General features: G+C 34.9%; 1 protein-coding gene across 1 annotated transcript in view; it reads left to right on the top strand.

Annotated features, from left to right (window-relative positions):
• The window catches only part of DYNC1H1 (dynein cytoplasmic 1 heavy chain 1), a 90722-nt gene that overhangs the window by 12161 nt on the left and 59353 nt on the right, over positions 1-19208 (top strand). The window contains 14 exon segments of the mRNA XM_074291247.1: positions 1738-1911; positions 2062-2317; positions 4942-5128; positions 5530-5801; positions 5898-6125; positions 7174-8250; positions 8986-9165; positions 12069-12218; positions 12877-13023; positions 16111-16251; positions 17091-17267; positions 17389-17499; positions 17590-17709; positions 18173-18412. Coding sequence (XP_074147348.1) covers positions 1738-1911; positions 2062-2317; positions 4942-5128; positions 5530-5801; positions 5898-6125; positions 7174-8250; positions 8986-9165; positions 12069-12218; positions 12877-13023; positions 16111-16251; positions 17091-17267; positions 17389-17499; positions 17590-17709; positions 18173-18412 — 3460 coding nt within the window.

Here is a 19208-nt window from a genome sequence, read left to right as displayed (position 1 = left end):
TGCTGGCTGGCCCGAGAGTTGAGAAACTCAGATTTCATTCACAGTATTTTCTGGTTAATGAGATCTTCAGTGCATCACTGAAATCAGTATGTGTAGTAAAGATGACATTTGATTCCTTTTACTGTAAATTATGTTTCAAATTGATGTAACAGGTTAAATGAAGTGCTTTAAAAGCTAGTAATAATAATGATTAAAGAAGCATTTATTAAGCACCTACTGTGTGTCAGGTACCATATTAAGCACTTTATAAATATGACCTCATTTCATCCTCTTAAAGTAGTACCTGAGAAGCAGGTACCATTATTACCCTCATTTTACAGAGGAAACTGAAGCAAACAGAGGTTATATGACCCAGTTCATAAGTGTCTTAAGACTGGTTTTGAATTCAGGTCTTCCTGATTCTAGGCCCAATCTTCTATCCTCTATGCTATCCAGCTGCCTCTCAAAAACCACAGTACGGATAGTTTAAGACCCAGATCATGAGTTTCTACACATATGGCTGGTATAGTTAGCTCTATTCTGTTTCATGACCACTGCTAATAATCTTCGTCAGAGAGTGCACAAAATGCCATTAGTCTATAGGTGGGGAAGGAGAAGTTTAAGGAAATCACCTTTTAGTAGAGGACACTCAAAATACATGCCTTTCTGACAGGATAACTCAGTACTGATCTTTTAGTTGAGTTATATGTTTGTTTTTTAATTGTTCTTTTAAAATTATAAACTGATAAATGTATAAAAAAGCATGATATTTTCGTGCTCAAAGACCAGAAAAAAATTATATTGGCTTTGTTACTGCTTTTTAAAATTATCTATTAAATTTAACACAGTTCATTAATAATGCTGAGTTGTTGTTGGTTTTTGTTTTGTTTTGTTTTGTTTCTTTTCTGAACTTTCTTCTCTCTTTTGGGAAATTTTAAGTGAATTATTTGGGGAAAGGGGTAATTGGCATCAGACACTAATCCTTTATGCCCATAACTTCCTTGCCTCCTTGACAACAAAAGCTCTCCTTTGTAACAAATAAAAAATGGTCAAAGAAAAAAAAAATCCACCTTCTATATGTTGATACTATCGAAAAGTATGTCTTACTCTGTATTTCTAGTCTATTATATTTATGTCAACATGGTGAAACATGATTCTTCTTCATTCTTCATAGTTGGTCAGTGCATTATTCAGCATTAAATCTTTCAGAGTTTTTTTTCTTTTTCCTACTGTTGTCATGTCACTGCATGAATTCTCCTATTCTTCCCTTTTAACTCTACATCAGCTAATATTTTTATGTGTATATGTCCTTTCTGCCATTCTTTGCTCTCTTAGGAATACAGGCCAACTTATGGTGTCACTGGGTCAAAGGATATGTACTGTTTAATAATTCTTGGGGCATAGATTCTAATTGCTTTCTGAAATAGTTGAACCACTTTTAGTTTCATGAGCAGTGCATTACTGTACCTCTCTTCCTACATTCCTTCCAACAATTATTAGTTTTCTTTTTGTCAGCTTTGCTAATCTGATGGATGTGTATGGGGATGGGGGGAGACTAAAGAGTTTTAATTTACATTTTACTTTATAAACAGTGATTTAAAGCATTTTTTTTTAATGTGGTTGTTAGTAGCCTTTATTCTTTATTTTGAGAATTACCTGTTTATATGTTTAGAGTATTTATTTACTGGGAATGGTTGTTATGTTTAACTAAATTGAAATGTGATTAAAGATACATATTTTCTTCTATTTCCTTTTCAGTCTTGCATTCATTAAACGTACTCCAGTAATCGATGCTGACAAACCAGTATCTTCCCAGCTTCGAGTTCTGACACTAAGTGAAGATTCTCCATATGAGACATTACATTCCTTCATTAGCAATGCAGTGGCTCCATTTTTTAAGTCCTACATCAGAGAATCTGGCAAAGCAGATAGGTAAAAATCTTTGATTTGTTTGAAATATTAAGGTAATTGCTGATATTGTTAATGTGAATAATACTACCTCTTAGAAAGAGGCAGAAAATTATATAAACTACAGATAGACTTTCAACATGTTTTGATTTTAAGGTGTTTCCTATTTTTCAGAGATGGTGATAAAATGGCTCCTTCAGTTGAGAAAAAAATTGCAGAACTTGAGATGGGCCTTCTTCATTTGCAGCAGAATATTGAAATTCCAGAAATTAGTTTACCAATTCATCCAATCATTACAAATGTTGCAAAACAGTGCTATGAACGTGGAGAAAAGCCAAAGGTTACAGACTTTGGAGATAAGGTTGAAGATCCCACTTTTTTAAATCAGCTGCAGTCTGGAGTCAATCGTTGGATACGAGAAATTCAGAAAGTAAGAAGTGAGGGAATGCATACCTAAAATGTTTCCTCTACAAACTATAGTTTGAGATCTTCATGGGAGACTAGGTTTACATTTTTCTCTTATCCCTTCTCCAAAAGAAAATAATAATACTAACCTCTATCTGATTGTTTGCTGTCTTTGGGAAGAGGAAGGAAGGCAGGAAAATTTGGAACTCAAAATCTTAACAAAAAATGAATGTTAAAAGCTATCTTTACATATAATTGGGGAAAATAAAATACTCTTATTGAAAAATATTATTAATGCTAATACTGAGACTTTAGATGAATTTGATGGTTTATGTTTGAAATATTAAAACTAAACAATGATTTTGTTTAGGATGTTTGGGAGAATTGTTTTAAAAAGTGATAACCTGTAGATCAGGGGTTCTCAAACTATGGCCCTGCAGGCCAGATGTGGCCCACTGAGGATGTTTATGCTGCCTGCCGGGTTATGGCAAATGGGCTGAGGGGCGAAAACAGAATATGAGTTTTTGTTTTTTACTATAATAGTCTGGCCCTCCAACAGTCTGAGGGACAGTGAACTGGCCCCCTATTTAAAAAGTTTGAGGACCACTCCTGTAGATTATGTGGAAATTCAGAGTTGGAAGAGACCTCAGCAGCATCTAGTTGAACATCTATCCAAAAGAATCTTTAATTCAATAGGTCAGTTAAATAGTTACCTAGCTTCTCATTGAACATTTGACTAGAAAGAAAGCCATTTGAGGCTTCTGTGAAAAGGAACCTGCTGTCCTTTGAGGCAGCCCATTCCACTTACGAATAGCTTTACACTAAGTTATCAGGAAGCTTTTACTGAACATTAAATCCGTTTTTGCCTTTTTTCCTTTTCTGTCCTTTGTTCCTGGTTTTTTCCTTTGGAACCAGTAAACAAATGTAATCTTTTTTCTGTGTAACAATCTTTTAAATACTTGATACTTTATGTAAAATGTCTTCTGTCCATATCATACTAGTTCCTTCAACCAGTTCTATGGTATGGACAGAAGACATTTTAGATCATAATAGTGATAATAGCTTACATATATATTGTCTATAATGTTCCATGCACTGTATCAAGTGCTTTATCTTTATTATCTACCCTAGGAGTTACGTATTACTATTATTCCTATTTCACAGGTGAAAAAACTGAGGCAGTCAGAGTGATTTGCCCAGTCATATACCTAATAAATGCTGAGGCCAAATTTGAACTCGGTGCTTCCTGTCTCCATACCTAGCACTCTTTATCTACTTTACAACCTAACATATTAATGTCCTTCTTAAACTGATAGCCAGAACTGAGCACAATATTCCAGATATTGTCTTAAATTATTTTCTCTCTCCCCAAGACAGTAAGCAATCTGATGCAGGTTATACATATACAATCATTTTAAACTTATTTCCATATTAATCATATTGTGAAAGAAAAATCAGAACAAAAGGGGAAAGCCACCAAAAAAAAAGTAAAATAATATGCTTCAGTCTGCATTCAGTCTCCATAGTTCTTTCTCTGAATATGGATAACATTTTTCATTCCAAGTCTATTGAAATTGTCTTGGATCACTATATTGCTGAGAAGAGATAGTCTTATAGTTGATCATGTGATAGTATTTTTATTTTTTTTCAATTCTTTTTTTCCGGTTCTATATTTGCTTTTTAAAAAATTTCCTTATGAATCCTGTTGGGAGAGACATATCAGTACAAAAAAAAAAAAAACTGGGAGAGGAAAAAAAGGGAGGGCTGGAGAAGTGAATAAAGCATGGTATTGATTTACATTTAGTCTTCATAGCTCTCTCTCTGGATATGCAAATAATGTTTTCCATCCAAAGTTTATTGGGATTGCCTTGAATCACTGAGAAGAACCAAGTCTTTTATCATTACATAATCTGGCTATAATGTGTACAATGTATTCCTGATTCTGCTTGTTTCACTCAGCATCAGTTTTTGCAAATCTTTCCAGGCCTTTCTAAAATTAGCTTGTTCATCATTTCTTTATAGAACAATAATATTCTATTATTTTTCACATACCATAACATTCAGCATTTCTCCAGTTGATGGGCATTTTACTCATTTTCCAATTCTATGCTACCACAAAAAGAACTACTACAAACATTTTTGCACATGTGGGCCTTTTTTCCTCTTTCATGATTTCTTTGCCATGCAGACCTAGTAGTGGCACTGCTGGGTCAAATGACATGCACAGTTTGATATCCTTTGGGGATAGTTCCAGATTGCTCTCCAGAAAAGTTGAATCATTTCACACATTTCCACCAGTAATATATCAGTGTCCCTGTTTTCCCACATCCCCTCTATCCCTTATCATTATCTTTTTCTGTCAGATAATCACCAATCGTTTCTTTAATGAACAGTGATTTAGAGCATTTTTTTTCATATGACTATAGATGACTTTAATTTTTTCATCTGAAAATTGTTCGTATTCTTTGGTTATTTAATGCAATAGTGTTTTTAAAAATCTTTTCTGTTAGATTTGTTTGTACTTATTCATACATATTTTCTTTGGTTTTTGTTATTGTATCCCCAGCACCTACAATAATGCCTGCTACATACTACGTTTAGTTAATAGTTTGTTTGTTTAATTGATTAACCTAATATTTGTTTTTAAAGGTGACCAAACTTGATCGAGATCCAGCATCAGGAACTGCCTTACAGGAAATAAGTTTTTGGCTAAACTTGGAACGTGCTTTGTACCGTATTCAGGAAAAGCGTGAAAGCCCAGAGGTTCTTTTAACTCTGGATATCTTGAAACATGGCAAACGTTTTCATGCAACGGTCAGCTTTGATACAGATACAGGTAAAAACAAAAAAGTGCTAAAATCTAACTTGAGAATGTTTGACTTAGGTTTTTGTTTTTGTTTTGTTTATAATATTTTGTACTAATGATTTTTGGCAAAATTAATGATGTACTCTGCTTTTTGGCCTAGGGATCATGTAAATTGAAAATCAGGACTTAAACCCTGATATTCTGACTTCTGCTATAATAGTTCACAATAGTGGGGCAGCTAAGTGGTGCAGTGGATAGAGCACTAGTCCTGAAGTCAGGAGGACCTGAGTTCAAATATGATCTCAGACATTTAACACTTCCTAGCTATGTGTCCCTGGGCAAGTCAATTAACCCCAATTGCCTCATCAAAAGAAAAAAATAGTTCACAATAGTTATAAGAAAATGATTAACTTTTCTCTTTTGTACTCTAGGTTTGAAACAGGCGTTAGAAACTGTAAATGACTATAATCCTCTGATGAAAGATTTTCCTCTGAATGATTTGCTATCTGCTACCGAGCTTGACAAAATAAGGCAGGCTTTGGTTGCAATTTTTACCCACTTGAGAAAAATCAGAAATACAAAATACCCTATTCAGAGGGCCTTGCGTCTGGTGGAGGCTATTTCAAGAGACCTGAGTTCTCAGCTACTCAAAGTACTGGGGACAAGAAAACTCATGCATGTGGCATATGAAGAATTTGAAAAGGTAAGTCTTAATGTTGTGATAAACAGTTCTTCAGGAAGATAGAAAAGAAGCTTGTTTTTAAAAAAAATATTTCCACTCTTCTTTATGCCCTGCTAGGTCATGGTCGCTTGCTTCGAAGTTTTTCAGACATGGGATGATGAGTATGAGAAATTACAAGTGCTACTGAGAGACATTGTTAAGAGAAAAAGAGAAGAAAACCTGAAGATGGTGTGGAGGATCAATCCTGCACACAGAAAACTTCAAGCCCGTCTTGACCAAATGAGGAAGTTCAGGCGCCAGCACGAGCAGCTGAGAGCTGTCATTGTTCGAGTGCTCAGACCACAAGTAAGGTTCTAATACCAGATCACTACAAGCGTTAGACTTGTATTTTTTCTTCTTATTATACTCATGACTTGCCTATATAATAATCTAGCTGCTAGAGTACACTTAAACACAAAGGTGTTTGTTTTTTATTGATAGCTTCTTTTTATAATTTTTATAATAGATTATAATAGATAGATTTTAATAGATAATTTATAATTTTATAATAGATATTAATAGATAATTTTTATAATAGATTATAATCTGTAAATCAAGGATTTTAGCATTTACTACAGGGATTAGTACATATCAAATCAACAAGAAATTGTTGGCTGACAAATTAAGAAAAATTTTCTTGACTTCTATTTAATGTCAGACTGTTAAACTGTTTTCACCTATTAAGTTTATGCTGTAAATGTGAAAGTATCCTTTGCACTTACTCTGTTTTATTATCAGTTTAACCTTTCCTTAAACCATGGTCCAAATGGTGGTTTTGGTGATGGTTTGTGTACTGTTAGAGTTAAGAAATTACTATAGAAAATCTTAGGGGCAGCTAGATGGTGCAGTGGAGAGAGCACCAGTCCTGAATTCAGGAGGACCTGAGTTCAAATCTGGTCTCAGACACTTTACACTTCCTAGCTGTGTGACCCTGGGCAAGTCACTTAACCCCAATTGCCTCAGCAAAAAAGAAAAGTAAAGAAATATAATATTAAAATACAGGAACACTTTCTCTCCCCCCCCCCCCCCCCAAAGTAACTAGAACCATTTAAAACTGCTACTGAGCAAAAGACCTATCTTCGGTACATACTTCATAGCTGAAATATATAATTCAGATTTACCAAAAGGATAATGAAAAACGTAAATATTGAAAGTACAGGTGTGTTCTGGATTGTAAGCAGAGGAATTTTCTTTTTTTATTAACCCTTTTTCATGTTATTGTTTGTGCTGTGGTAGTGAAATGATTTAATTAAGATGGAATATACATGATAGTATCTTTCTAGTGCAATGTAGTGCCCATGCTGAGTGAAATTCAGACCTTTTAGATGGTTTTTGCTGCCTATTTTCTCTTCAGGTCACTGCTGTTGCTCAACAGAGTCAAGGAGATGTGCCTGAACCCCCAGATATGAAAGTAGCTGAAGTTCTTTTTGATGCTGCTGATGCTAATGCTATTGAAGAAGTAAACCTTGCTTATGAGAATGTCAAGGAAGTAGATGGGCTAGATGTTTCTAAAGAAGGTACAGAAGCTTGGGAGGCTGCGATGAAGAGATATGATGAGAGAATTGACAGAGTAGAAACCCGAATCACTGCTCGCCTTAGGGATCAACTTGGTACAGCAAAGAATGCAAATGAAATGTTCAGAATCTTCTCCAGATTCAATGCCCTGTTTGTCAGGCCTCACATTCGTGGTGCCATTCGTGAATATCAAACACAGCTAATCCAGCGTGTCAAAGATGACATTGAATCTCTTCATGACAAATTCAAGGTTCAGTACCCTCAAAGTCAAGCCTGTAAAATGAGTCATGTTCGTGATTTGCCTCCAGTATCTGGGTCCATTATCTGGGCTAAACAGATTGATAGACAACTTACTGCCTACATGAAGCGGGTTGAAGATGTCCTGGGCAAAGGTTGGGAGAATCATGTTGAAGGTCAGAAGCTCAAACAGGATGGAGATAGTTTCCGCATGAAGCTTAATACTCAAGAAATATTTGATGATTGGGCAAGGAAAGTGCAACAGCGTAACCTTGGCGTTTCTGGTCGTATTTTCACCATTGAAAGCACTCGAGTTAGAGGCCGAAGTGGAAATGTTCTTAAACTAAAAGTTAACTTCCTTCCTGAGATCATTACACTTTCAAAAGAAGTTCGAAATCTCAAGTGGCTTGGTTTCCGTGTTCCCCTGGCAATTGTGAACAAGGCTCATCAGGCAAACCAACTTTATCCATTTGCTATCTCTCTGATTGAAAGTGTTCGTACATATGAGCGGACCTGTGAAAAAGTGGAAGAACGCAATACCATCTCCCTTTTGGTGGCTGGTTTAAAGAAAGAAGTACAGGCGCTGATTGGAGAAGGCATTGCCCTGGTGTGGGAATCGTACAAACTTGACCCATATGTTCAGCGGCTGGCAGAGACTGTGTTCAATTTTCAAGAAAAGGTTTGTTTTAGCTTAAAAATAACTTGAATAAGATTTTAAATATTATCGCCATTCCATAAAATCCATGGGATTTCATATGAGTTAAAAGTAGAGATAGGTAATGTGGCAGTGGATAGATTGCCAGCTCCAAACCAGGAAAAGCTGGACTCTGGTCTAGCCTATGATATATACTGGCTTGGATGACCCTGAGCAAGTTATTTAACTTCTCCACACTCAGGGCAGCTCACTAAGACCACAAGTTTCAGAGAAGGTACTGTTGTACATTGATAAGGGAAATTTCCTTAGCAAGGGATCCCACCTACTAATGAATTTACAATTTATCTTCGTCCCTGTTCTTTTTTTGAATATTTTAGTTATGCATTAGATATTTTAATAGACAAAATAAGCTACAATGTTTTATAACTTTGATACTTAATTTCTACTGAAGATAAACAAATTCAGTGTTTTAGGACTGGTTTTAGCCATACTTAATGCTGAAAGTTGAACAGTGGAAGAAAAATTCTCTTTAAGGATATTAACTTGGTGATAAATGTGTTTTCATCCAAATCTAGTTCTGAAATTAAATGTGTATCATCAGAAATTGAAATTAGTCTCCCCTGAGTATTTGGTTCTTTTCTTCTTTCATTATAAACCCACCAATAAAATTACTTAGATAACTAGAGGAAAAGTGGACAAATTGATATTGTTGCAACCAACTTAAGTAATGACTTAAATATAATATTTAATGCTTTACAGGTGGATGATCTGCTTATTATTGAGGAAAAAATTGACCTTGAAGTTCGGTCCTTAGAAACTTGTATGTATGATCACAAGACGTTCTCTGAGATCTTGAACAGAGTCCAGAAAGCTGTGGATGATTTGAATCTTCATTCCTATTCCAATTTACCCATTTGGGTCAACAAACTTGACATGGAGGTAAGGGATGGTACTGGGAATCCTTATAAATTTTTTTTTCATTGAGAAAAGTAGCAATTTCCTTTCCTTTTCTTTTCTTTTCTTTTTTTGAGGCTGGGGTTAAGTGACGTGCCCAGGGTCACACAGCTAAGAAGTGTTAAGTGTCTTGAGACCAGATTTGAACTCGGGTCCTCTTGAATTCAAGGCTGGTGCTCTATCCACTGCGCCACTTAGCTGCCCCCAGTAATTTCCTTTTCTAAGGTTAATCTAAGCAGTGTCCAGCTTTTTATACATTTCATAAATATATAAAATTATCATTTAACTTCTAATGAAATTAACTACTACTAATACTGTTTTTGAGTTGCAGAGGCTCATCTTACATAAGGAGGAGGAGGGTGGGAAAAGCTTTTCATCTTTCTGGGATATAGGGTAAAAATTAAGGAATTTTTATTTGTAGACCTTTCTACTTCCCTTTCTATACTCATGTCCTCTTGGAGCTTCCAATCTGTCTGCATCCCAGAGTGGTACTCCTACCTCAAGGATTCTAAAGTTGTTTTTTCCCCCTACTCAAAATCAAAAGTACTCATGTTCTCATTATTACCAGTTCTGGGTGTCAAAAAGGAAACTCTTTGATAAACTAATTAATGCAGATGCTTTTGAAGCACAATGTTGTTTAGAAGAGGATTTTTGTTAATTCACCTAATTGGTAGATTTTCAAATATAACAAAGTGAAAAGGAAAAAAACATTTCCTTGGTCTCCTTCAATACCCTCCTTTCTGGGTACTTAACTTATTTTGCTTGTCTCAACAAGTGTATTTCTTCCTTTCAATTTCTAATTCCATAGATTCACTTAAAGTCCTATGTGGTATGTGTGAGGGGGTATGCTTGTGTGTGGGGTGTTTGCTTGCAAGTTGGTGGAGCATAATGGACAGGCATAGGCCTTCATCATTACATGCCTCTACAACTATTAGTTGATCTCTTTCTTAACTATGATTTACCCACTCAACTATCAAAATGGTTTTCCTATAGGATAGGTCCAACCATATCGCATCCCCTTCCCCGAGGCCCCCCGCACTTTCCCATTCAATAAATTCCAATGGCTTCCTATTACTTCCAGTATCAAGTAAGAAAATCCTCTGTTTGGCTTCAAAACAAAACAAACAAACAAAAAAAAACCCTTTATAATTCAGTTCCTTCCTATCTTTCCAGTCTTTTTATACCCTATTCCTCTCCATGTGCTCTTATTTTCCAGTGATACTGGCCTCCTTGTTCTTAGACAAAACTTTTCATCTCCCAACCCTATGCATTTTCACTAGCTGTCCCCATGTTCTCCTCCCTTCCTTCAAGTTTCAGCTAAAATCCCACTTTCTTCCCGAAGCCTTTTCCTGCCACTACCTTCCTCTTACAGCTAGTATCTCCCCCCATTTGAAAATGAGCACCATGAGGGTAGAAATAGTTTTTGTTTTTCTTTGTACCCTTAGCACAATCTCTAGCACTTAAGTGCTTAATAAATTATTGTTGGGTGTTGACTGAGGATCTCAGATAAGAAAAGAGGTCTTCTGGGCTTGATGATACTGCTTCCTATAAACATTTGAATTTCTCTCTAAAAATGATTAGGCTATTGATTGATTCAGGGGGATTTGAAATGAGATTGGCTTGGGGAGATTGTATGAGAAGCAAAGGATTTACTACCAAGTATCATGAGATGTTAAATCAAGTCTAAATGAAACCAGCCATTTAGACTATGATCTAGTATTATTCCTTTTTCTCTCAACATATTTTCCCTTTTTGTCAAGGTTATGTAATAACTAATCTGCTCTTAAATTTTTAGACACATTTACAAGGTCTGAGAGGTCCTGGCTTTCACTTCTGCATCTTTAAGTTTAACTTGTTTCACCTGATGCTTACTGGCTCCCAGCTTCTTATTCTAGGGCATTGGTGTCCTAAAAACAAATTCCGATTAAGATGCTTGAGGCAGGGGATCAGTTAGGAGACTGTTGCGTTAGTTAGTCTAGGTGAGAGACAAGAGCTTGAAATAAGATGGTGACATGAATAAAAATGAGCTGCATCTGAGAGATGTCAGTGAACTTAAAATGATAAAGTTTGGTAACTGATTGGCTGTGTGGGGTAAAGTATGGACAATAATGCCTAGAGTTACAAGTCTGGGAGAATTGGAGAATAATTTTCCCCTTGACAACAGTGGGAAATTAAAAAGAGGCGTGGGATTTGTAAGATGGATGATGAGTTCTATTTTAGACATGTTGTAGTCACCAATGCTTGTGGGATTCTCTGATAATGAAAAGAGAATAGATAGTTGGTAGAGAGAATAGCATTGGACATATAGAGATCCTCAAATCTTCACTCACTTGACTGACTGATCTGCCTGGAAGATAATTAGTCCTTGAGAATTGATGTAATTATGAAGAGATAGTAAGTATAGAAGAGAGAAGACACAGGTCAGGAGCTTAGGGTACCCTCACAGGTAGGAGCAGAATATAGATGATGAATCAGTGATGAAACAACTAGGAGATGATCTAGGAAACAGCTGTGCCATGAAAATTGAGAGGAGACAGAACATCCAAGATGATGGGGGTGGAGATGGGTATAAGCAGTGTTATATGTTCTGCAGAGAATTCAAGAAAGATAAAGATGGAAAAAAGATCTTTGAATGTAAAAATTAAGACATCTTAAAGTACCTTCATAGATAGTCATTTTGGTTGAATGATGAGATCAAAAGTCAGCTAGGTTGAAGAGTGAGGAAAAAGAGGAAGTGGAGGCAATTAATAAAATTCAGAAGAGGCATCCCCTTTCCACCCTTTCACAGGTAAAATGGATAAGGTTGTTTGTGCTTTTGGAAGGTTGTGTGGTGGAAAAGAGGAGGTGGGATAAAAAATTTTTGGTTAATAGCATTTCTTTTTCTTAAGATTGAAAGAATATTAGGTGTTCGTTTGCAAGCTGGCCTGAGGGCTTGGACCCAAGTTCTTCTTGGACAGGCTGATGATAAAGCTGAAGTTGACATGGACACAGATGCTCCTCAAGTTAGTCACAAACCAGGTGGCGAGCCAAAGATTAAAGTAAGTATCCCAGGATCAGGGCAGCCTTCTGAGACTCTTAATTGATAAATCTCATTCAATATCTCCGTCACATACAAGGTCTGACTTAGCAAATACTAAGCTAATATTCTTTAAGAACTTAAAAGGTTTGCAAGTAGATGGCTCACCCAGCATTTTTAAAAGAATCTTTGTTACTGGTTTAGCATTTTTTAAGCAGAATAATAAATTAAGATAGAATAGTAAGTAAAGCTCCCACAATTTTTTTTGTTCTTTCTTATGGTACATATCTTTTGTTTCTGGAGATTAAGAATAATTGGTGGGGACTATTGCAAACCTTAGTTTAGTTTTACTTTAGAAAAATAATTCTACTCAACCTCCTAATTATATTATAAACATAAACAAGTTAACCTTTCTAAGTCTTGGGCTTCTCATTCTTATTTTGAAAATAATACCTTGCATAATCTTTTCCGGAGTGGTGAAAAAAATACTTTCCAAACATTAAAACATTTCTAAGTATTTCAAACAAACCAACAGCATGAAATGAGAAGTAGAATTAGAGAAAAAAAAGTAAGAGTCTATCTAATAGAAAACGAGTTTTGTCATTCTGACTTAATGTGAGGGGTTTATGTTTGTATATATAACTACATGTTACTTAATTGGCAAATTTTTTTTTCCCCAGAATGTTGTTCATGAATTAAGAATAACCAATCAGGTGATTTATTTGAATCCACCAATTGAAGAATGCAGATACAAGCTCTATCAAGAAATGTTTTCCTGGAAGACAATAATACTTTCACTTCCCAGGATTCAGAGTCAGAGGTATCAGGTAAGCACTTTAATAACAATGGTTCTTAACTATATTATCCTATAACTGACTTAATATGAATTAGCTACTGGTCAAAGGATTCCTGTGATGTTCTCCCTCTCAAAGGCCTGCTACACAATTCTTTCTGTAGATCTGCACAAATTGTTTTTTTATAAGTATGTGAGAAACATCTCAGTTCCGGTGCTGTCCTCCTTCTCTTGTATCTCTCTTTGAATCGCCTTCTTTTCTATGCTCCATCAGTGCTCTTGTCTTTCTTCTATTGTTTTGAAATTCCTATCTCCAGCCTTTTCCTCTCCAAATATAAAAATATTTTAAAATCTCCCCCTTATAACAACTCAGCATAGTCAAGCAAAGTCTCCGTGCATTGGCCATGCCTTGAAAACATCTCATTCTATGTTTCTAGGGAATCATTTCTCTCTCAAGATATGGGAAACATGGCTCATTTTTCTGGTTTCTTGATTATTCAATACATTTATCAGGTTCTTCAGTCTTTCATAGTTTTTTTTTTTGGGGGGGGGGATTTGGTTTGTTTTATTTTTTGCCATGTTATAGTTATTGTATAAATAGTTCTACTTCAGCTCACCTCATAAAAAAATCTTCCTAGGTTTCTCCGAATCTTTAATTTTTATTCTAAATTTAATGAATACCTTAGAAAAGAACATTTCCTTATGTAAAGTAAGCTAGAAAAAAGAGGACTACATGTGAAATTGCAAGTATTATGTACAGAGGACTATTTAAAAACCTATATGATAAATTCACTTGTTACTGTCAGACCTTTTTTGCTTCTCTGTTATCTTCTGAACTTTTTGGTATTTTTTTCGGTGTATTTTTCATAGTGTTTCACTGACCCTCTTTTGTTTCTTTCTTTCTTTCTTTCTTTCTTTTTTTTTTTTCTGTAAAAATATCAGTAGCTTTTCTTATCCCCTAACCTTTTCCCCTCAAAAAGAAAGACACAATCATTTGAGCAAGTAAACACATTCAAAACCAAACAAGTCTACACATTGGCCATCTTCAAAAACTTATTTTTTATTATATACTTTGATTCTATTACTCATCTGTCACAAAATAAGCAATATATTTCAAAGTTTTTATTTACATTATTTTTGCTGTCCTATTGTTATCTTGGATTTTGCTCCCTTCATATTACATCAATTTAAGGTTTCCCAGGTTTCTCTGAAACCTTGTCTTTCATTTTGTTTTTATAGCACAATAATCCATTACTTTTCTATATTAATATTTGTTCAGCCATTTCTCAATTGATAGGCATCCTTTTTCCAATTTCTTGCCATATTAAAAGGACTATTATGAATATTGTCGGTATGTATAGGTCCTTTATTTAGCATCTTTGGAATATAAACTCAATAGTATCACAGTTTGAGAGTACATACAGTTTAGGGACTTTTGGGGTGTAGTTCTACTTTGCTTTCCAAAATAGCTGAACTAGTCCACTGTTCTGACAGCAGAGCATTAGCATGGCTTTCTTCCTACAACAATTATCATTTTCCTTTTTGTCATTTTTATCAATATGATAATAAGGTGGAATTTTACAATTTTAATTTGTATTTTTCTCAGTGTTTTAGAGCATGTTTTCATATAATTGTTGATAGTATGTCTACTACTATCATTTGACCACTTATCAATTGAGGAATAGTTGTGATATAGAGCCAGATCCCCATATAACTTAGATATACCTTTATCAGATGTATTTGCAAAAAATTTTCCCCCAGTTAATTTTTCCTTCCAATTTCAACTGTTGATTTTGTTTGTGCAAAAGCTTTTCATTTTTTTGTAATTAGAATTATCATATAAACAAATATTAAATTCTTATGTGCCAAGTAGTTGATACCCCATGATCCTCTCACTTTTGTTTGGTGAACCATTTTCTTAATCTACAGTTGCCAAAAGAATCTTATTCCCTCTATTGTAATTTATTTGTGATGTGCTTTTATAGCTCTATGTCATATATTCATTTGAAATTTATTGTGATTTTGAGTTTGAGTTGGTCTTAAGTGTTGCTAGACTGTTTTTGAGTTTACTCAAGCAGTTTTGTGGACTAGTTTGTAATTGGAGTTAAACCAGCAAACCTTTGAAGATAAGAGGGAAGATTAGAGGAGGAAAGTTAATCCAGTTAATGCTGATGTAACTTGACATTGTCAAATAAGCATTTAAGAGTTACCAGCTTTGCCCTCCTTAGTTTTGTTTTTTGTTTTTGTTTTGGAACTCTCCCTAATTTTAATGAGGTATACATTTTATAATCTTATCTCATCCACATTGCCTGCCTCTGAGCAAGAGATTGTCTTAAGTAAAAAATATTTAAATTTAGGAGCTCTTTTTTAGGGTCTATGTTTTCTTTAATCACACACACATTGTTTAATACATAATAATGATGATCTGAAAAAGTAATTGGTAGCTGACCTTGTAATATCTATATACTTTATTTTTTTTCCCCTCCTGAGGCTGGGGTTAAGTGACTTGCCCAGGGTCACACAGCTAGGAAGTGTTAAGTGTCTGAGACCAGATTTGAGCTCAGGTCCTCCTGAATTCAGGGCTGGTGCTCGATAGAGCCACCACCACTGCGCCACCTAGCTGCCCCCAATTTTTATATACTTTCAAAATTGACTATGTATTTTTCTCTCTTAAGACACTGGTAGACATTAAAAATTCAAACATCTTTACATTCATGGAATTTACAATTTATCTAGGAAGTCCTATCAGAGTCTTTTTTTTCTTAACTATTACTCAAATTTATCAAGTCATTTTGAATTGTATCATTTTGCCTGAAGTATTAGCAAGGCTTATTAACTTGTTTCAACTCTTTGCCAGGAATAATTTTTCTTAAATCAAACATTGAGTTTACCTGTTGTGTACTTAAGTAACTCAGTAGATCATACCATATTTTTCCTTAATTTGATATAAATCTTGTTAGCAAGAATTGAGTTGTACTATATGGTGATTTGTAGTACATAAACTTGATGTCCTAATAGTTATTTTTCCAGTTAATGTTTCATAGATGCAATGTGGACTTTGAGGAGCTCAACACTGTTTTTTGTACAGATGGCTTGTACTCAGAGGCTCCTTTTTTATTAGGTGGGTGTACATTATGAATTGTCTGAAGAAGAAAAGTTCTATAGAAATGCTTTAACAAGGATGCCTGATGGTCCTGTTGCTCTTGAAGAGGCTTATTCTGCAGTTGTGGGCATTGTGACTGAAGTTGAGCAGTACGTCAAGGTAATAGCCTTCATTTAAAACTCTTTATAGTAAGCCCAGTTTAAAGTATTTTCATTTTTTAAAAATTCACTTCCTATCTTAGGTTTTGTTTCACAAATATGAAGATGAACATTTTTTTGTATGTATAATGATTGGCTTGTTTAGAAATATTTATATTTAAATTCATCTTAGTAATGGGGTTATTTTCTTAGGTTAGCTATAAACAATTTAAACTTTGCTTCTTCAAATCTGAACATTCTAAGACTCTAAGGAGTAAGGTTTCCATGTTTTCTGTTAAAGATTGATAGATTCATATGGAATATGAATAGAGTCAGTAATAGTCTTTAACTTGGTTTAAACTATGAAATTGAGAACATTATAAGTATCTGTTGTGTTTCAAAAATCATCTTTGTTACAAGAAGTAATTTTCACACTTGGAAAGTAGAGGTTCTAGTTTCCTCCATTTTGGTTTACACTTCAACAATATTGTAGAATAATGGATAGCATTCATAGATATCATGCTTTGGAAACTCTCTTTATGGAAAAAGAAAATGGGATTTGGATACTTTTCCCAAACAAGGATAGGGCCTAGACCTGTGCTTTACTGCTATAGGATACCTCTCATGTAAAGAAACTCTCTGTACTACTGCAGATTGGCACATTTCTGCAATTTAGAATCTTAGAACATTGTCGATAACACTGAGAGATTAAGTGACCAGAGCCATTCAATGTCACTGGGGGAATTTGAACTCACGTCGTTGTGCTTCCAAAGCCAACTCTCTGGTCCCAGTGTTATTCTGTTTCTTTCTAGTTTCTGAACATTTTTAACAGTATTACTTACTCACTTTCTATATTTCCAGGTTTGGCTTCAGTATCAGTGTTTATGGGATATGCAGGCTGAGAACATCTACAATAGACTTGGAGAAGATCTGAATAAATGGCAAGCTCTCTTGGTTCAAATCAGAAAAGCCAGAGGAACTTTTGACAATGCAGAAACTAAGAAAGAGTTTGGACCAGTAGTTATAGATTATGGCAAAGTAAGTTGTATTATTGAAAAGCTGGGGACAGTTCACAAAAGACCAAATTTATTTTGGATAAAATGTAACTGAAACATAAACTAAGACAAAGCTAAATGTTGTTATCTTATTCTTTTAACAGGTACAATCTAAAGTGAATTTGAAGTATGATTCTTGGCATAAAGAGGTCCTCAGTAAGTTTGGACAAATGCTGGGGACAAACATGTCAGAATTTCATTCACAGATCTCAAAAGTAAGATGTAATTTTTGTAATATTGACTAGTCTACATATAAAACTTTTGTTTTTATATTGAAAGTACTGTACTTTTTTTTTTTTTAACAGTCTCGGCAAGAATTAGAACAACATTCTGTGGATACAGCTAGCACATCTGATGCTGTGACATTTATAACATATGTTCAGTCTTTAAAACGGAAGATCAAGCAGTTTGAGAAACAAGTTGAAGTAAGATGGTTCATGGCTGCATGAGAATAGTTTAATTTTTGTAAGACAGACCAACAGTATTTATCCTTACTGAAAGTTATTTCTGTAATTTATCTCAGCTATTTTTTGAGGATGTAAGTTCAATTTATTAAGGATTTTCTTAGAATTGGCCATTTTTACTGTAGTTGTTGACAGTAAAATAATCAAATACAAATATTCTTGAAGCTTAAAATAAGAGGGAGGCCAATATACAGTTTTCAAATACCCTTAAATAGTTAATGTCAAGGAAATCTGTGATCATTTGGTCAGGACCACCAATAGTGAGTGGTTGGTTAAACTATGGGAATTAAGATTAAAGTCAAAAAGGATATCCTTTATCTTGGTTTAAACTGTGTGGTCATATGCATTAAAAGCATTTGTTGTACTGAAGATATTATTTATATTTCAAGAAGTACATGGTGATCTTTGTTTCTTAAATTAAAAGCTTTACCGCAATGGCCAGCGCTTGCTTGAAAAGCAAAGGTTCCAGTTTCCTCCATCATGGTTATACATTGATAATATTGAAGGAGAATGGGGAGCATTCAATGATATCATGCGTCGCAAAGACTCTGCTATTCAGCAACAAGTGGCCAACCTCCAGATGAAGATTGTCCAGGAGGACAGAGCAGTGGAGAGCCGAACAACAGATTTACTAACAGATTGGGAAAAAACAAAACCTGTTACTGTAAGTGTGTGTGTGTGTGTGTGTGTGTGTGTGTGTATGTGTGTGTGCATGCACGCGTGCATGTTCATACATGCATGCTCATCTAGAGTAGAAACTTGGATTTATCAAAATATTTATTGACCTACTCGTCTCCATCTAGCCCCTTGTGAAAAACAGGCTTGCAGTGTATATAGCACTACCTAAAATGCCAAATTTCTCCAGGAATACATGACTTTATATTTGATAAGCCATCCCTTCTCTTTTTTTTCTACTCTCCATGACCCTTTTTCCTCTCTCAGGCTCACTCAGCTGTCAAAGACATCTCTCCTATGTTAAAGTTGATCCTCAGTATATGGCTGGCGTACCCCTTCATGTGCCCAAACTGCATGTTCTTGTTTTTTCTTCCTTTGACCTGGTTACTTCTACTACTGTAGAAAAGGGTTATTTAAAGTAAATCCATTGAAATTAATGGTGTTTTCTAAATGTCTTATAAGCATGGGGTAAAATTTCACATTATGATTTTGTATACAATATATAAAGCTATATCCGAAAGCTGCTTTGTGTACTGAAGCCAATTCTACCCCTAGGAGAAACCTAGAGGAAAAGGGTGATAGGTAGCCCCATAAGGGAAATTTGAAAATCATCTCTTGGATATACCTTTTACTTCAAATGAAAAGTGTGAGCTTTTAGAACCTCTGGTCTTTATTTCCAGGGGGAAAATGGGATTAAAGAGAAGTGGAGAAAGTGAGTCACCTTTCATTAAAGCTTAGAAAAATGATAACACCTTAATTGAACTGGAAAGAATCTTTGAGATTAT

This window comes from Sminthopsis crassicaudata, chromosome 2, assembly GCF_048593235.1.
Source record: "Sminthopsis crassicaudata isolate SCR6 chromosome 2, ASM4859323v1, whole genome shotgun sequence".
Classification (NCBI taxonomy): Eukaryota; Metazoa; Chordata; class Mammalia; order Dasyuromorphia; family Dasyuridae; genus Sminthopsis; species Sminthopsis crassicaudata.
This window is presented reverse-complemented; position numbering and strand designations above follow the sequence as displayed.